The 11,960-nt window shown below is 34.8% G+C and overlaps 1 protein-coding gene across 1 annotated transcript; it reads right to left on the bottom strand.

Annotated features, from left to right (window-relative positions):
- Positions 1-3,507: 3,507 nt before the first annotated feature.
- Positions 3,508-10,768, bottom strand: LOC130730436 (eukaryotic translation initiation factor 3 subunit A). Its single transcript, XM_057582447.1, has 14 exons — positions 10,612-10,768; positions 9,983-10,056; positions 9,395-9,876; positions 8,687-8,902; positions 8,196-8,564; positions 8,068-8,097; positions 6,636-6,863; positions 6,371-6,532; positions 5,783-6,004; positions 5,480-5,686; positions 5,200-5,406; positions 4,920-5,000; positions 4,472-4,673; positions 3,508-4,267 (listed from the first exon to the last, which is right to left on the bottom strand). The coding sequence occupies exons 2-14, from the start codon at positions 10,026-10,028 to the stop codon at positions 3,837-3,839; spliced, it is 2,883 nt and encodes a 960-aa protein (XP_057438430.1). The 5' UTR covers positions 10,029-10,056; positions 10,612-10,768; the 3' UTR covers positions 3,508-3,836.
- Between the last annotated feature and the right edge of the window lie 1,192 nt (positions 10,769-11,960).

Raw genomic sequence — 11,960 nt, 5'->3', positions numbered from 1 at the left:
TAGATTTTTGCTTTGTTTAGTTTATGACTGTGACTTACACAGGTAGAAAAGTCATAGCCACCTTTACACGACAAAGTGAGGGAGTAATAAAATTAAGAGTTGAGACATTCCGTTTGGTAGGTGAGAAAGAGTAATGATATATACACACCTCATTTTAAAACACTTCATTTTCACCTCTTTTTGTTTCTATCTCTCTCCTCTTATCATTTATTACATCTCATACTTTCTCTCTCTTACTTTTTTCTTTCTTCCTATCTCTCTCCTCATTCCACCTCTTACACCTCAAAAAGAGGTGTGTATGTATAATTATTCGGAAAGAAGTAGAAATGAAAACAAGAGTTTGTTTACCGCATGATGATAATGTCTCCCTATGTTTGGTGAGGTGAGAGGAATACTCAATGTAAGACCAAGTGCAATGGTATGTTGAGAGAGAGGTTAAATTTTGTTGAGGGTGTGTAGTGGTTGTTGAGGTTTTGTTGAAGATGAGGTGGAGGAGAGAAGTGTTGAGAGTGTTCAACAAAGTTGAAAGAGCTACCCCAGAGCCACGTGGCGCGTTGCGTGTGGTCACGCCAGGCGCATGCACCACACGCGCCGACAGGGCGCGTCAGCGCCCGTGGGGAGGAGAGAGAAACGGCTGAATGGATAGATAAGGGACGCATGACAAAGTCTGATTCGTTGGCCGGATTTTTTTTTTAAATCTTTTAAACTCAATTATTTCGTTGAAAAAAAAATGAATTTTTTTTTTACCAAAATTCATAACTTTTTTATCTCTATAAATAGAGACTTGTTCGTTTGATTTGGACACAGCAAAAAAAAAAACAATTTTTTCACCATCTTATTATCTTTCTCACCATCTTATTATTTTTCTATTAGCCTTTGTTTTGAAATGAATCTCAACAATTATCATTTCAACACTCATAATTCTTCTAACTACCCATATAACTATCAAAATCCCAACAATTATCAAGATTCAAATCAATTTTCCAACCAACATACTCAAAATCTCAACAATTATCACCAATTTAAATTGTTAAGTGTTTATTGTTTTAATTTAATTTAAATCGATAATTGTAATTTTATGTAAATAATAAAAACAAAAATATAAAATTAAATAAAAATATGAAATAAAAAAGTGGTGGGGTAGGGTGAGTGGTGGGGTGGGGTGTTGAATGAAAAACCATTGGAGTGGGTAAAAGTTGAATGAGTGTTGAATTGGAGAGAGAAGATGATGTGGAGTGTTGGGAAGAGAAAATGTGGTGTTGAGAGTAAGTAAATTAAACAAATCATTGTACATGGTCTTTTGCACACCTGATAGATAGTTAAGCTTCTTTAGCATCTAATCATGGTTTCAATCTGTAGGTTGTGTGTAAGGGAAAGAATTTGTTAGAATAAGTTATTCACTTAATGATCTCAGGGTCTTGAAACGATTAGTATCATGATTGCCGGTTGTGGAAAATAATAAAAGTCTAGCAAAGCTGATAGATAGCTAAGCTTTCGAGTATGATCAAGAGAATGTTTGAAAGATGTATATCCGAAAAGATTTATATTAAGAAGCTACATGCTTAATATGATCATAGAGTCTTCAAAGAATTAATCTCATAATTGTAGGTGAGAGTATTTTTTGAATAAGTGAATGCTTCAATTATGAAAGGTACTTTTTGGTCTCTAAATGATAGCTCGAGTGCTAAGAGCTAGGGACATAAGAGTTGGGTGGGGTGAGGGTGAAGGGTCTCGGGTTCGAACCCGGAGAAGAAACTAATTTACTAACAACTAATATTAATATTTGTCTATAAAAAAAAATGAAAGGTAATTTTTGAGTTTCACAGGATTATGGTGGTTCCCGTTGTCTTATTACTCATAAAGAGGACAGTAAAATGTGTATGATGTCTTCAGCAAAAAAAAAAAAAAAAAAAAAACCATTACCAGCCAGCCAGCCAGTTCTTTTTTTTTTGGTCAAATAGCAGCCAGTTGTGTGTGCTGACCACGTACTTCAGTTTCAGTAGGAGTTTGTTTTTGGGTTAAAGACCCACATGGCTAAAAGAGTTAAACAATCACTAAAAAAAAACATATCTTCCAACAAGAAATAATTTGGTGAAGATTCGGTTCTCCCCAATAATTGGAATGTGAGCTGTTATTACTATTGTTTTTAGAATGGATTAAAAAAAGGTGACCCCTAATGTGGACCACTTTTAAAGTGGTCTAATTTTAGATTACTTTTTTTAACCTGTTATAACAGGTCAATACATTTTTTTTTAAGGAAATTTAATATATGACAAATTTTTAATGATATTTTTTCTTAAAAAAAATAATGTGTTGACTTACTATACCCAGTCAAAGTAGGTTGTGTAAAATTACACCACCTAAAAATGGTGCCTATTAGGTTCTCCATAAAAAAAGAGTAGACATAAGATTGAGATGAGAAAAATTATAAAAAAAACGTAAGTCTTTCTTTATATGATTTAAATTAAGAGAAAATGAAAGAAAACTATGACGTTAAAACGATAAAAAGTTTCTTGTTTAGATAGGTTGAACATGAGAAGAACCAAGTAAAAGATATTAAATTTCTCGAACCTTATTGTGTTAACTGTTAATTGTATTATTAGGTATATTAATTATTTTGCTCAGTAAAATATTAATACTAAACTATTTTCATATTTGTTTTTTATGCTTTGTTTGGTTTGATAGATTTTGAAAAGATAAAAAATTGAAAGGAATTACTTTACAAAGAAAATGAAAATTTCTTGCCCGACTGAAACACTTTTCTTTTAACTATGAAGAGTGAATCTCTTTTATTACATGGGTTGTGCCTTTATTATTAATAAATACAATGGCTTATCTAAAAAAAAGAGTGAATCTCGAACCAAAAAAAAAAAAACTACGAAAAGAGAAGAAACTTGCCCTCGTTGAAACCTAACAACCATTATTCACTTTACCTTTACCCGTTTACTATGTTGGCTGGCTTCGTCCTCCCATCTCCAACATCCTCTTTTGCACTTTAGAAGACAGTAGTTGTGTTGCAATGTAGGGAAGCAAGAGTTATTCATCTCTTTCTCATTTCCTTTACCTTCAACTAAGTCGCATTAGGTGTTTGATATTCACGTTCTATTATTTTCTTCCAAATTATATTGAAGCATGTGTCACCCACCGTCTTGATTCTATGAGCAGTACTTATTAAGGAATTTATATTCTATTCTTACTTCATACATGTTTGGAGGGCAAAATAATAATGGAGGGGAAATTTTAGTTCGTATAGAAGTCCATGAAGAAAACAATTTTCACCTTTAAAAACTACAAAATTCATTTTTAAATATGTAACATGTGACTTTGGTGCCAATGACAACAATTTATCACCATAATATGCCGACCAACATACATCAATCCAATGATTAAGTAGATTCAAATGAGACATAGATGCAATGATTAATGTCAAAGATGCTCAATCTGGCAGACAGACGCTCCAAAAGTCATAAATAACAAATAAAAAAACAGAATGTGAGCCACCGATCATTTCTCACGATAGCACAAATCAGATTATCAGAATACCACAAGTGCAAAAATAGGTCTAAGTACTCGTCTAGGTTAAAATTTCGATTACCAACCCAATACACTCGATCATGAACAGAAAATCTTTGTTGGCATGTTCCTCAAAAGGACCGAGGTCTCCACGAGTATTGGAAGATAATAAATTCAATAACTGAGTATCAAAAAGAATTCTAAAACTCAAACAGGGGGAGGAGAGTACAGAGAGAACTAGACCAAAAGTCTGAAGAACCAGCAACATATATCATGCAATGATCCCCCAAAGAGCCGCAGTAACAAACCAGGGCAAAGAATGATCAACGATCACGATTCCTGGAAGATGACCATGTGGTGGATGACTTTGGAGCACCAGAACCAAAGGAGGTTCTGCGATCCTCACTGCGCCACCTGTCACCATCCGGCCGGCTGCTACTGTTATTCCAACGATCTGTTTCCGGAGGAGGAGGAGCAGCAGCGGCAGCGGCTGCAGGTTCACCTCCTTGGCGTCGGTGTCTGGGAACATATCTCCCTGGGTTTGCAACGGCAGCTGCTGCAGCAGGTGCAGATTCCAACGGTCGAGCAGGAGGCTCAGCGGGCTTAAGAACTGGTTCGGTTGGTCTGCCCAACAATGCTTCCTTCCTCTGCCTCTCTTTTTCTTCAAGCTCCCGCTCTCTCTGCCTCTGTTTTTCACTAATCTCAGCTAATTTTGCTAAGCGTTCAGCCTCTTCCTTCTTTTTCCTCTCAGCCTCTGGAGTTTAAGAACAGCATGAGTTGGGTAAGGGCAAAATAGAAGATAAGAAATTAGATTGTGAATTAAATAAAATGGGAATTTTGGTGGAACAAAAAACATATTAAACATGTTAAGAATAATATTTCAATATTAAAATGATGAGAAAAAAGCAACATCAGGCATTGAAGTGTCCCTGAACAGACAGTAATAGTAATTAGTTACCTTCACGCTTCCTAGCCTCTTCCTCCTCACGCAATTTTTGTTGTCTCTCTTCTTCTACCTGAAGATAGTACTTCAACTTCCTCGCTTTCTCCCTATCCTGCCTCCTGGTTTGTAAAATCTTAGAGAGCCGCTCCTCCCTTTCTCTATTCAATCTGTTAAATTCTGCTTGGCGCTGATTGACAACTCTCTCTTGATATATCTCCTGCAATGACAATCACATGACAAAAGCATCAGCAAAGGGCAAGACTGTATACGAAACAACAGGAAACTGTATTTAAAAGGTAAGTTTAATAACTGATAGTCCCACTATTTTGAAGACAAGTAACAACAATTGATAGTCAAAATAGGTCCCCCATGTACATCCTCCAATGAGAAGAAAAAAAAGAAACTTGTATATTGGAATGGCCAAGACAAAAAGAAGAGAAGCCAAAGGGTTGATGATACTAACTTTACTGCCCATCATTCGAGAAAGCCTCTCCTTCTCAATAAGATCTCCCTCATGCCGCTGTCTGCTTACTTCAACCTCTAGCTGCATCATATCATGGACTGACACAATTAGTATGAGACAAAATTTGTTTCAAACAGTAAGAGTTTTGGGTGGTGAAGATTCAAGACAAAAAAAGGATGAAAAATAAAATAATTTGAGAATTTCCGAAAGAAGAAAATACAAAACCAAATATTTACACAAGCACACAAGTTATTCTAGCAAACAAGAGAATTCAACATACTTGTTGCTCACGCTCATGAAGAACCCTCTCTTCTACTAGGCGCTGTTGATATGCAGCTTCAATAAGCGGAGCAGCTTCTTCTCTTTTGGCTCTTTCCAAATGATCCATGGTTTTAGCAAGTTTTTGCAGCTTCTTTTCCATTTCCTGCCTTTCACGGAGTTGTTCAGTCAAAGTCAACTCCATCAATGTCTGCTTGGTAATTTTTTCCTGTAGATACAATATATCGTCAACATTTGCTGACCCAAATCAGAAATTCAATAGAAGCCAGACTTCAACTTACCCCCTCAATCATTGGCTTTTTCCCCCTTTTTTTGATACGTTTTTCAGCTTCCTGAAGTAAAGCTTGAGCTTCTTCATTTTCTCTTTCCTCTATCTCCCTAAGGATCCTTTGATTCTTCCTCTGCTCATACTCAGTCGCAAGCCTTCTTTGTTCTGCCTCTTCTGTTATTTTCTGCAGTCTTAATCTCTTCGATTCCTCCTCACGCTCCTTCAAATATAAACATCAAAGGAAAGTGAAATCATTTAAAAACCATAACTCCTTATATGCAACACCTAAATACCAATTACTAGGACTATACTATACCATTTCAAGAAGCTGTCGTTCTTGCTCTTCTTTCCTCTTCTCAATAATTGATTTTCGAGCAAGGAGCCTTTTGTGCTCTTTGGCCACGACTTCAGTCAAAGTCGGAAGCAAAGCTCCAAGTTTTGATGGTTTCCTATCAGGAGGATAAATCATTTGTCTAGCCTTATTCAATCGCTCAGCAAAATTGGCCAAGTGGTCTCTTAAGCCATCAGACTCAAGACTCTGCAATAGAAATCAAGCAATTGCCAATAAACAACTGGTAAATTGTGATAGACAGTGCTGAAATACAATCGAAACATAATAATTTAGAAAAATCCTTGACGGCCGCACAAAAAACTACGTAAATGACCTATTGAAGTGTATAGAAATTTCAGAACGTTGTCAAACAAATAACTCATTTTTATATCACATGGCATCATGATTCTGATGAAAGATGATCAATTGACAAACCAATGTATACCTTGAATAACATAACATGACAGAAACTTTATCTGTTAAGTTATTTGGCTGAACTAACAAGAAAAAGTAATTATACTGCATCATAAAGTTTAAAAGAGGACAACCACACCAAAATGAAGAAAAACATACCATTTTACAAAAAATTACAACATTTTTCATGTGGTCAACTTTCATTGATACAAACTTCTGCTTAACAGCATCCACAGAAATCTTTTCCACCACAGAAAATTCAAAGAAGGGGATCATCCCAGATAAAGTCTCAATCTTCATAGTCTGGTACACATTAGAAACCTGGGAGAAAAAGAGGAAATAAATTAACATAGAGAAGCACATTTAAACAGAAGAAAAAGCATCCATGCACATGCCAGTAAAAAGGAGTAAACTGAAAACATACCTGCTGTAGCAACCTCAAGGTCGCTAGTTTTTCCAGTGCCGGAACATACTGTGACAAATGCACTTCTGGAATGGATGAAGCAGTGGAAAGCTTACCACCTAGTTTTGAGAATTTAGTTAACAAGGGCAGCACTTTCTGTGCAAGATCTGAAGGGAGAAATTCATGCTCCAAAAGATAGTGAATGTCCTTCACTTCCTGTGTTACACATGACATCACACCCTTCGAAGCCTGTAATGAATGGAAAGACACAAACTTCAGACCGAATCTACCACACTATTAATTGAAAAGATTGCATTACTTTGAAGGCTTGCAGTTGATAACCAATTTAAATATATATATACACACACACACATACTAACATATACATTACTAAGGCCGTTTTAAAAGAAAAAAAATCAATCTACTATGGAAAAAGTTTAACTGATCAGATCATTTACGCACAACATACATCCACATAATTGTTGAGATAAAATACATCATTCAGGATTAGGATATTGTTAAAATTTAAAAGTCTCATTGTTTTACAGTCTTGCTGAGTTAGTAGTCTATATTGGGCCTGCACTTTAACTAATAGTGACGTTACACTATTACTTGACTGAGAATATTTTCACAAAGAGGAGAACTGGGTTTGGGTTTTGTAGTTACCGCGACAACAAATATAATGCCAACATTTTAAAATTTCTATCCTTTCCATCTAATCCAAATACCATAAACAGGCATGGCAGTGAATGTATACTGAGGTTAAAATACTTAAAAAAGCAACAAATATTCACACGTGAAATGCAAAGATAAAAATCTTAAACAAGAAAGAGGAAAAGATATATAGCAGTTTGGCAGAGAAAGTAGAGAATAAGGGTGCGTTTTGATAACCAGATTTAATTAAACACTTATGACAATAAGATCTTATTCATAAGCTAATTTGATTAGCTTATTAAAATAATTTTAAAATAGGGTATAGGTATCGTATACACTTAATCATAAGCTAATATGAATTTATGAGAATAAAGTCAAAACAGTTGATAAGTAGTTATAAGAAGGTCATAAGCTATTAAACAAAAGCTATCCTAAACATTTGCAAGCGCATATAATATACGGTAAGCTCAATTAATCTCTTCCAAAACCGGCCTAAGTTGCTAAAAAAAGAAGTATTAATCAAATTTTAAAAGGATACCAAATATTTAAGAAAAAAAAATTACAGTCAAAGAACAAAAATAAAAGAAGAGATCCTACAATACTAAAATTTATTTTATTGAAGCCAAACCCGCTCATCATCTACATAAAAACATATTACATAATTACAATAACCGCAACAGAAGTATACTCCAAGATCTTATATGTGAATTAAAAAAGAGCAGAGCTAAAGGAAAGAATTAATAAAGTTCTGAAAAGAATTGTGCATTTCAAGTAGTTAGAATTAACAAGAACATCTTACCAGTTCAGCAAGAAGTGATGATCTTGAGAGCTGTGGACAGCCAAAACAGAAACAAGAGTAAATAGTAAGTTTTATGAAAAAATATCTACAAGGTACCTTTGTAGTACAATTGAGGGGAAGGAAAATACCACTTCTCTGCTCTCCGGTTTGTTTTCAAGATTAAAGCCAATGAGATTAGACATCCTCAAATTTCTCTCTTTTTCATGCTCCAGTTCCAAATGAGATGCACCATGAGTGTGATCATGAGGAGGCACTGAGAGAGCAGCCAGAACAACAGATGAAGCTAACAATTGCAAATCCTTCTGACTCAGATTCTTATTGAAGCTCTTTTGTAATAAAAAGAGCCTGAACCATGCATACGCATGATACAGATGACTTGATGATACCCAAAATATTTCTGTCAGCTTAACATAGTAAATAGCCATCAAGGATGCCTTGGGCACTTTCTTGACCATGCACATTAGACCGTGGATATCTTCCACTGATCGAAAGGCTTCCTGCATAAACAAATTCACAGATTGTATTTGCCATGAATTCTTTATCTATGGTATAAACAATAACAAAACCAAGCATGCCATAAATGAGGGGAGGAAGAGAGAGAGAGAGAGAGATGACCAACCTGCCAGAGTTCAAGTTCAGTGGCAATTTTCAGCTGCTCAAATCTGGTGTCAAGATAAAGTTGCAAGCTTTCAGGAATAGAAAGATCAGGACGGTCTCGTTGATCCCGATATTTATTAAGATTGGCCAAATGGTTTCTTATAATTTCACAAAGTCTTCGAAATTCTGTCGTACGTTTATATTGCTTACAAAACTGGAAAGCTCGATGGGCTGTCATCTGCAGGTGGATTCTCTATTAGAAAGTTGACATAAAAATGCAAGTACGCATCATCAAATCATCATTCTTTACCAGAAGGCAAGCAACAATAGGAAATGACAGAGACAAGTAGGAATGAGTTAATGGATAACAAAATATCCTAAAACCCATTTAATTAACTGCTACTCATCTGAAATACCAGCCACTGTTAGTCATTTAAATTTAATAACACTAAAACTCGGAAACAATGCAAGATTAAGTTCATACAACATGGCATATGGTAAACCAAAAATTCCACAATGTCATGTATTAACCGGTCTCTCAAAACCAGACAGGCAGAGAGAAAGATGAAGGTCAGCATTAAAATATAAACAACAACCAATTGATCAAGTCAGGCATCAAACATAGGTATTGATTGAATTGATCGCATAATATCTAAATTTTCAAAAATCAGAAAGATACTCATGAAGCAACTATAACACCAAAAATTAGTATAAGGACAAGAAATATTACAGCATACAAGGCTTCCAATTTTGAGTTGTTCCGTAATATTTCAAGCACTGTCCTGTAAGTTTCCCACAGAAATTTAAACCAAGGGGTGACAAGCTCCCGATCAGATCTGTCCTTTCCTTTCTCACCACTGACATAGCTTAGCATCAAGTCCTCAGGCCTCTTATCAGCCTCCAGATCATCAACATCAAGCGCTTCTTCCAATGCCTGGGCCTGGCTACGGGCTTGTTCAGCTTTCTCAGTCGACAAGTGCATGAAATGTTTGATAACCTCCTCCAGCGAGCTAACATTCACTTGCTGACATATGATACGATATTGGATAAGCCCATCCTTCGCAAACCTCCCTTTGCGCAGCTCCACGCACAGTTCAACATACTTGAACATAATCCTCTCAAGGGTCTTCTGCCAAGCCCTATATCTCTTCGAAGTAATAACATCATGGAGGGTCTGCAAAGCATCCTGCTTCTGCCCCACATTGATCAGCTCTGTACATCGAATCGAATCGCACATAGAACCACAACGGTTAAATTCAATTGCATCAATTATTATCGGGCAAAATTCTGAAAAAAAAATAAAAATCTACTGACTAACCTTCCGCCCTTTTCAGGGCGTTTTCAGGTTTCAAAAACGAAGTCATTTTGAGAATACACAGGAATCAAACTCCCCTGTAAAATAAAACAACAAAGATAAGACAAACCGCCGCAAAAATTGTATACACACCAACAGATTAAACAAGAGGAATAATTAACTGTAGCTGTGTGCCGGATAAAGCCTAATACCCTAATAGAATAGAGATTCATATTTGAATAGGCATATACAACAACTACTGAGCGAAATTAAATAAGACAAAACATGTCACACAACAATGCGTGAACTGAAGCAGCTTAGACAACTGAAGCAGCTTAGACAGAGAATAATCATAAATAGAGGAATCGAGTGAAATTGAATGTGTAAGCTTGCCGGATAAACCCTAATAGCAGAATGATGTATCAAAATTCGCAAAAAAAAACATTAGATTCCTATTTGAATCTACATATACAACAAAATTAAATCGAAAAAGCAATGATTAACGATAATCAGGGAAAAAGAACAAGCTAGGATTCACGATTAATAGGATCTGGTGAAGGGTTTTCGATTTTCGTTGTTGTGCGAGAGTGACATCGAGGAGTGAAGAAAAAGGGTTTTCGAGAAGAGATGAAGGGGAAGAGAGAAGGAAGAACCTGGAAGAGGAAGATGAAGATGGATGGGAATGGCCGCACTCGTTGTTTGGAGCAGTGGCGTGCGAGCTTACCCTAGAAGACGATGCGGAGAGTGAGAGCGGTTTTGTTTTCGGGGTGATAATTCTAAATCCAATTGCTAGGTTTGGGCCGAATAATGTTATCCTGAACTGAGCCCACTTATTTTCACTTCATTCACCAAAATTGTGATTAAATTAAATTATCAAAATAAAAACATATCCATCGCCTAATCAATCAATATCAATATCAAAATATATATATATATATATATATATTCGAAAAAGATGAACTTCTATCAAGTTAATTTAGTGACGTGTAGTTTTAATCTATCTTTAATCAAATATCATTTTAAATTTTAGATTTGATTAGGATTTAGGTTGTTTATTTCTTGATTTTATCTTGGGTCATTTATTTTATTTTTGATTTATTTTGATATTATTAATTAATTTTTATGGCATTTGTATTGAATTTTCAGATTTTTATTTAATTCATGATTTTATGAGTTTATATTGTGATTTGCTAGATTTTGGTAGTTTTTATCTATCATTAATTAGTATCATTTTAGTTTTAGATTTGATTATGATTCAAGTTAATTATTTCTTTATTTTAATAAGATATTTAGTGGATTCAATTGGTGGTCTGGATAAAGAGGCATGATAGAGTAGTGTAATAATCATATTATCATGTTATTTATTGTTTGTTGTTTCAACATGATAGAATAATGCAATCTTATCTCTTATCCTTTAATTAAATTATTTTCACAGTAATATTTTTTATAATTTGAATTGTACTAATTTATAAAGGTAACAAAATTAATTCTAGATTTTTGCAATTAAGCCGATAAGATATTTAGTGGATTCAGTTGGTGGTCTGGATAAAGAGGCATGATAGGGTAGTGTAGTAATCATATTATCCTATAATTTATTGTTTGTTGTCCCAACAGGATAAAATAATGCAACCTTATCTCTTAACATGTCATTAAATTATTTCCACAGTGATATTTTTATAATTTGAATTGTACTAATTTACAAAGGTAAAAAAATTAATTCTAGTTTTTTTTTTTATAAACCAAAATTGCATTCAGCTACCACAAGGAGTGCTAACCCGAATACAAGGAGGAGGAGAACTAGTCAAATAGACTAGAACCCAAAAAAATAATAAGTTAAAATTACATGATACCTTAGATATACTAGACACATTAGCATATAAACACAAATTGTGCCAAAACCAAAACACAGACACAATTCCCATTCTAAGAAAACAAAAAAAACATCCCACATATATCATACGGTTCCCATTCCCATTGTTATAATTATGATAAGCACCACCAA

This window comes from Lotus japonicus, chromosome 1, assembly GCF_012489685.1.
Source record: "Lotus japonicus ecotype B-129 chromosome 1, LjGifu_v1.2".
NCBI lineage: Eukaryota > Viridiplantae > Streptophyta > Magnoliopsida > Fabales > Fabaceae > Lotus > Lotus japonicus.
The sequence above is the reverse complement of the archived record's forward strand: the minus strand, read 5'-3'. Positions and strand labels throughout refer to the sequence as shown.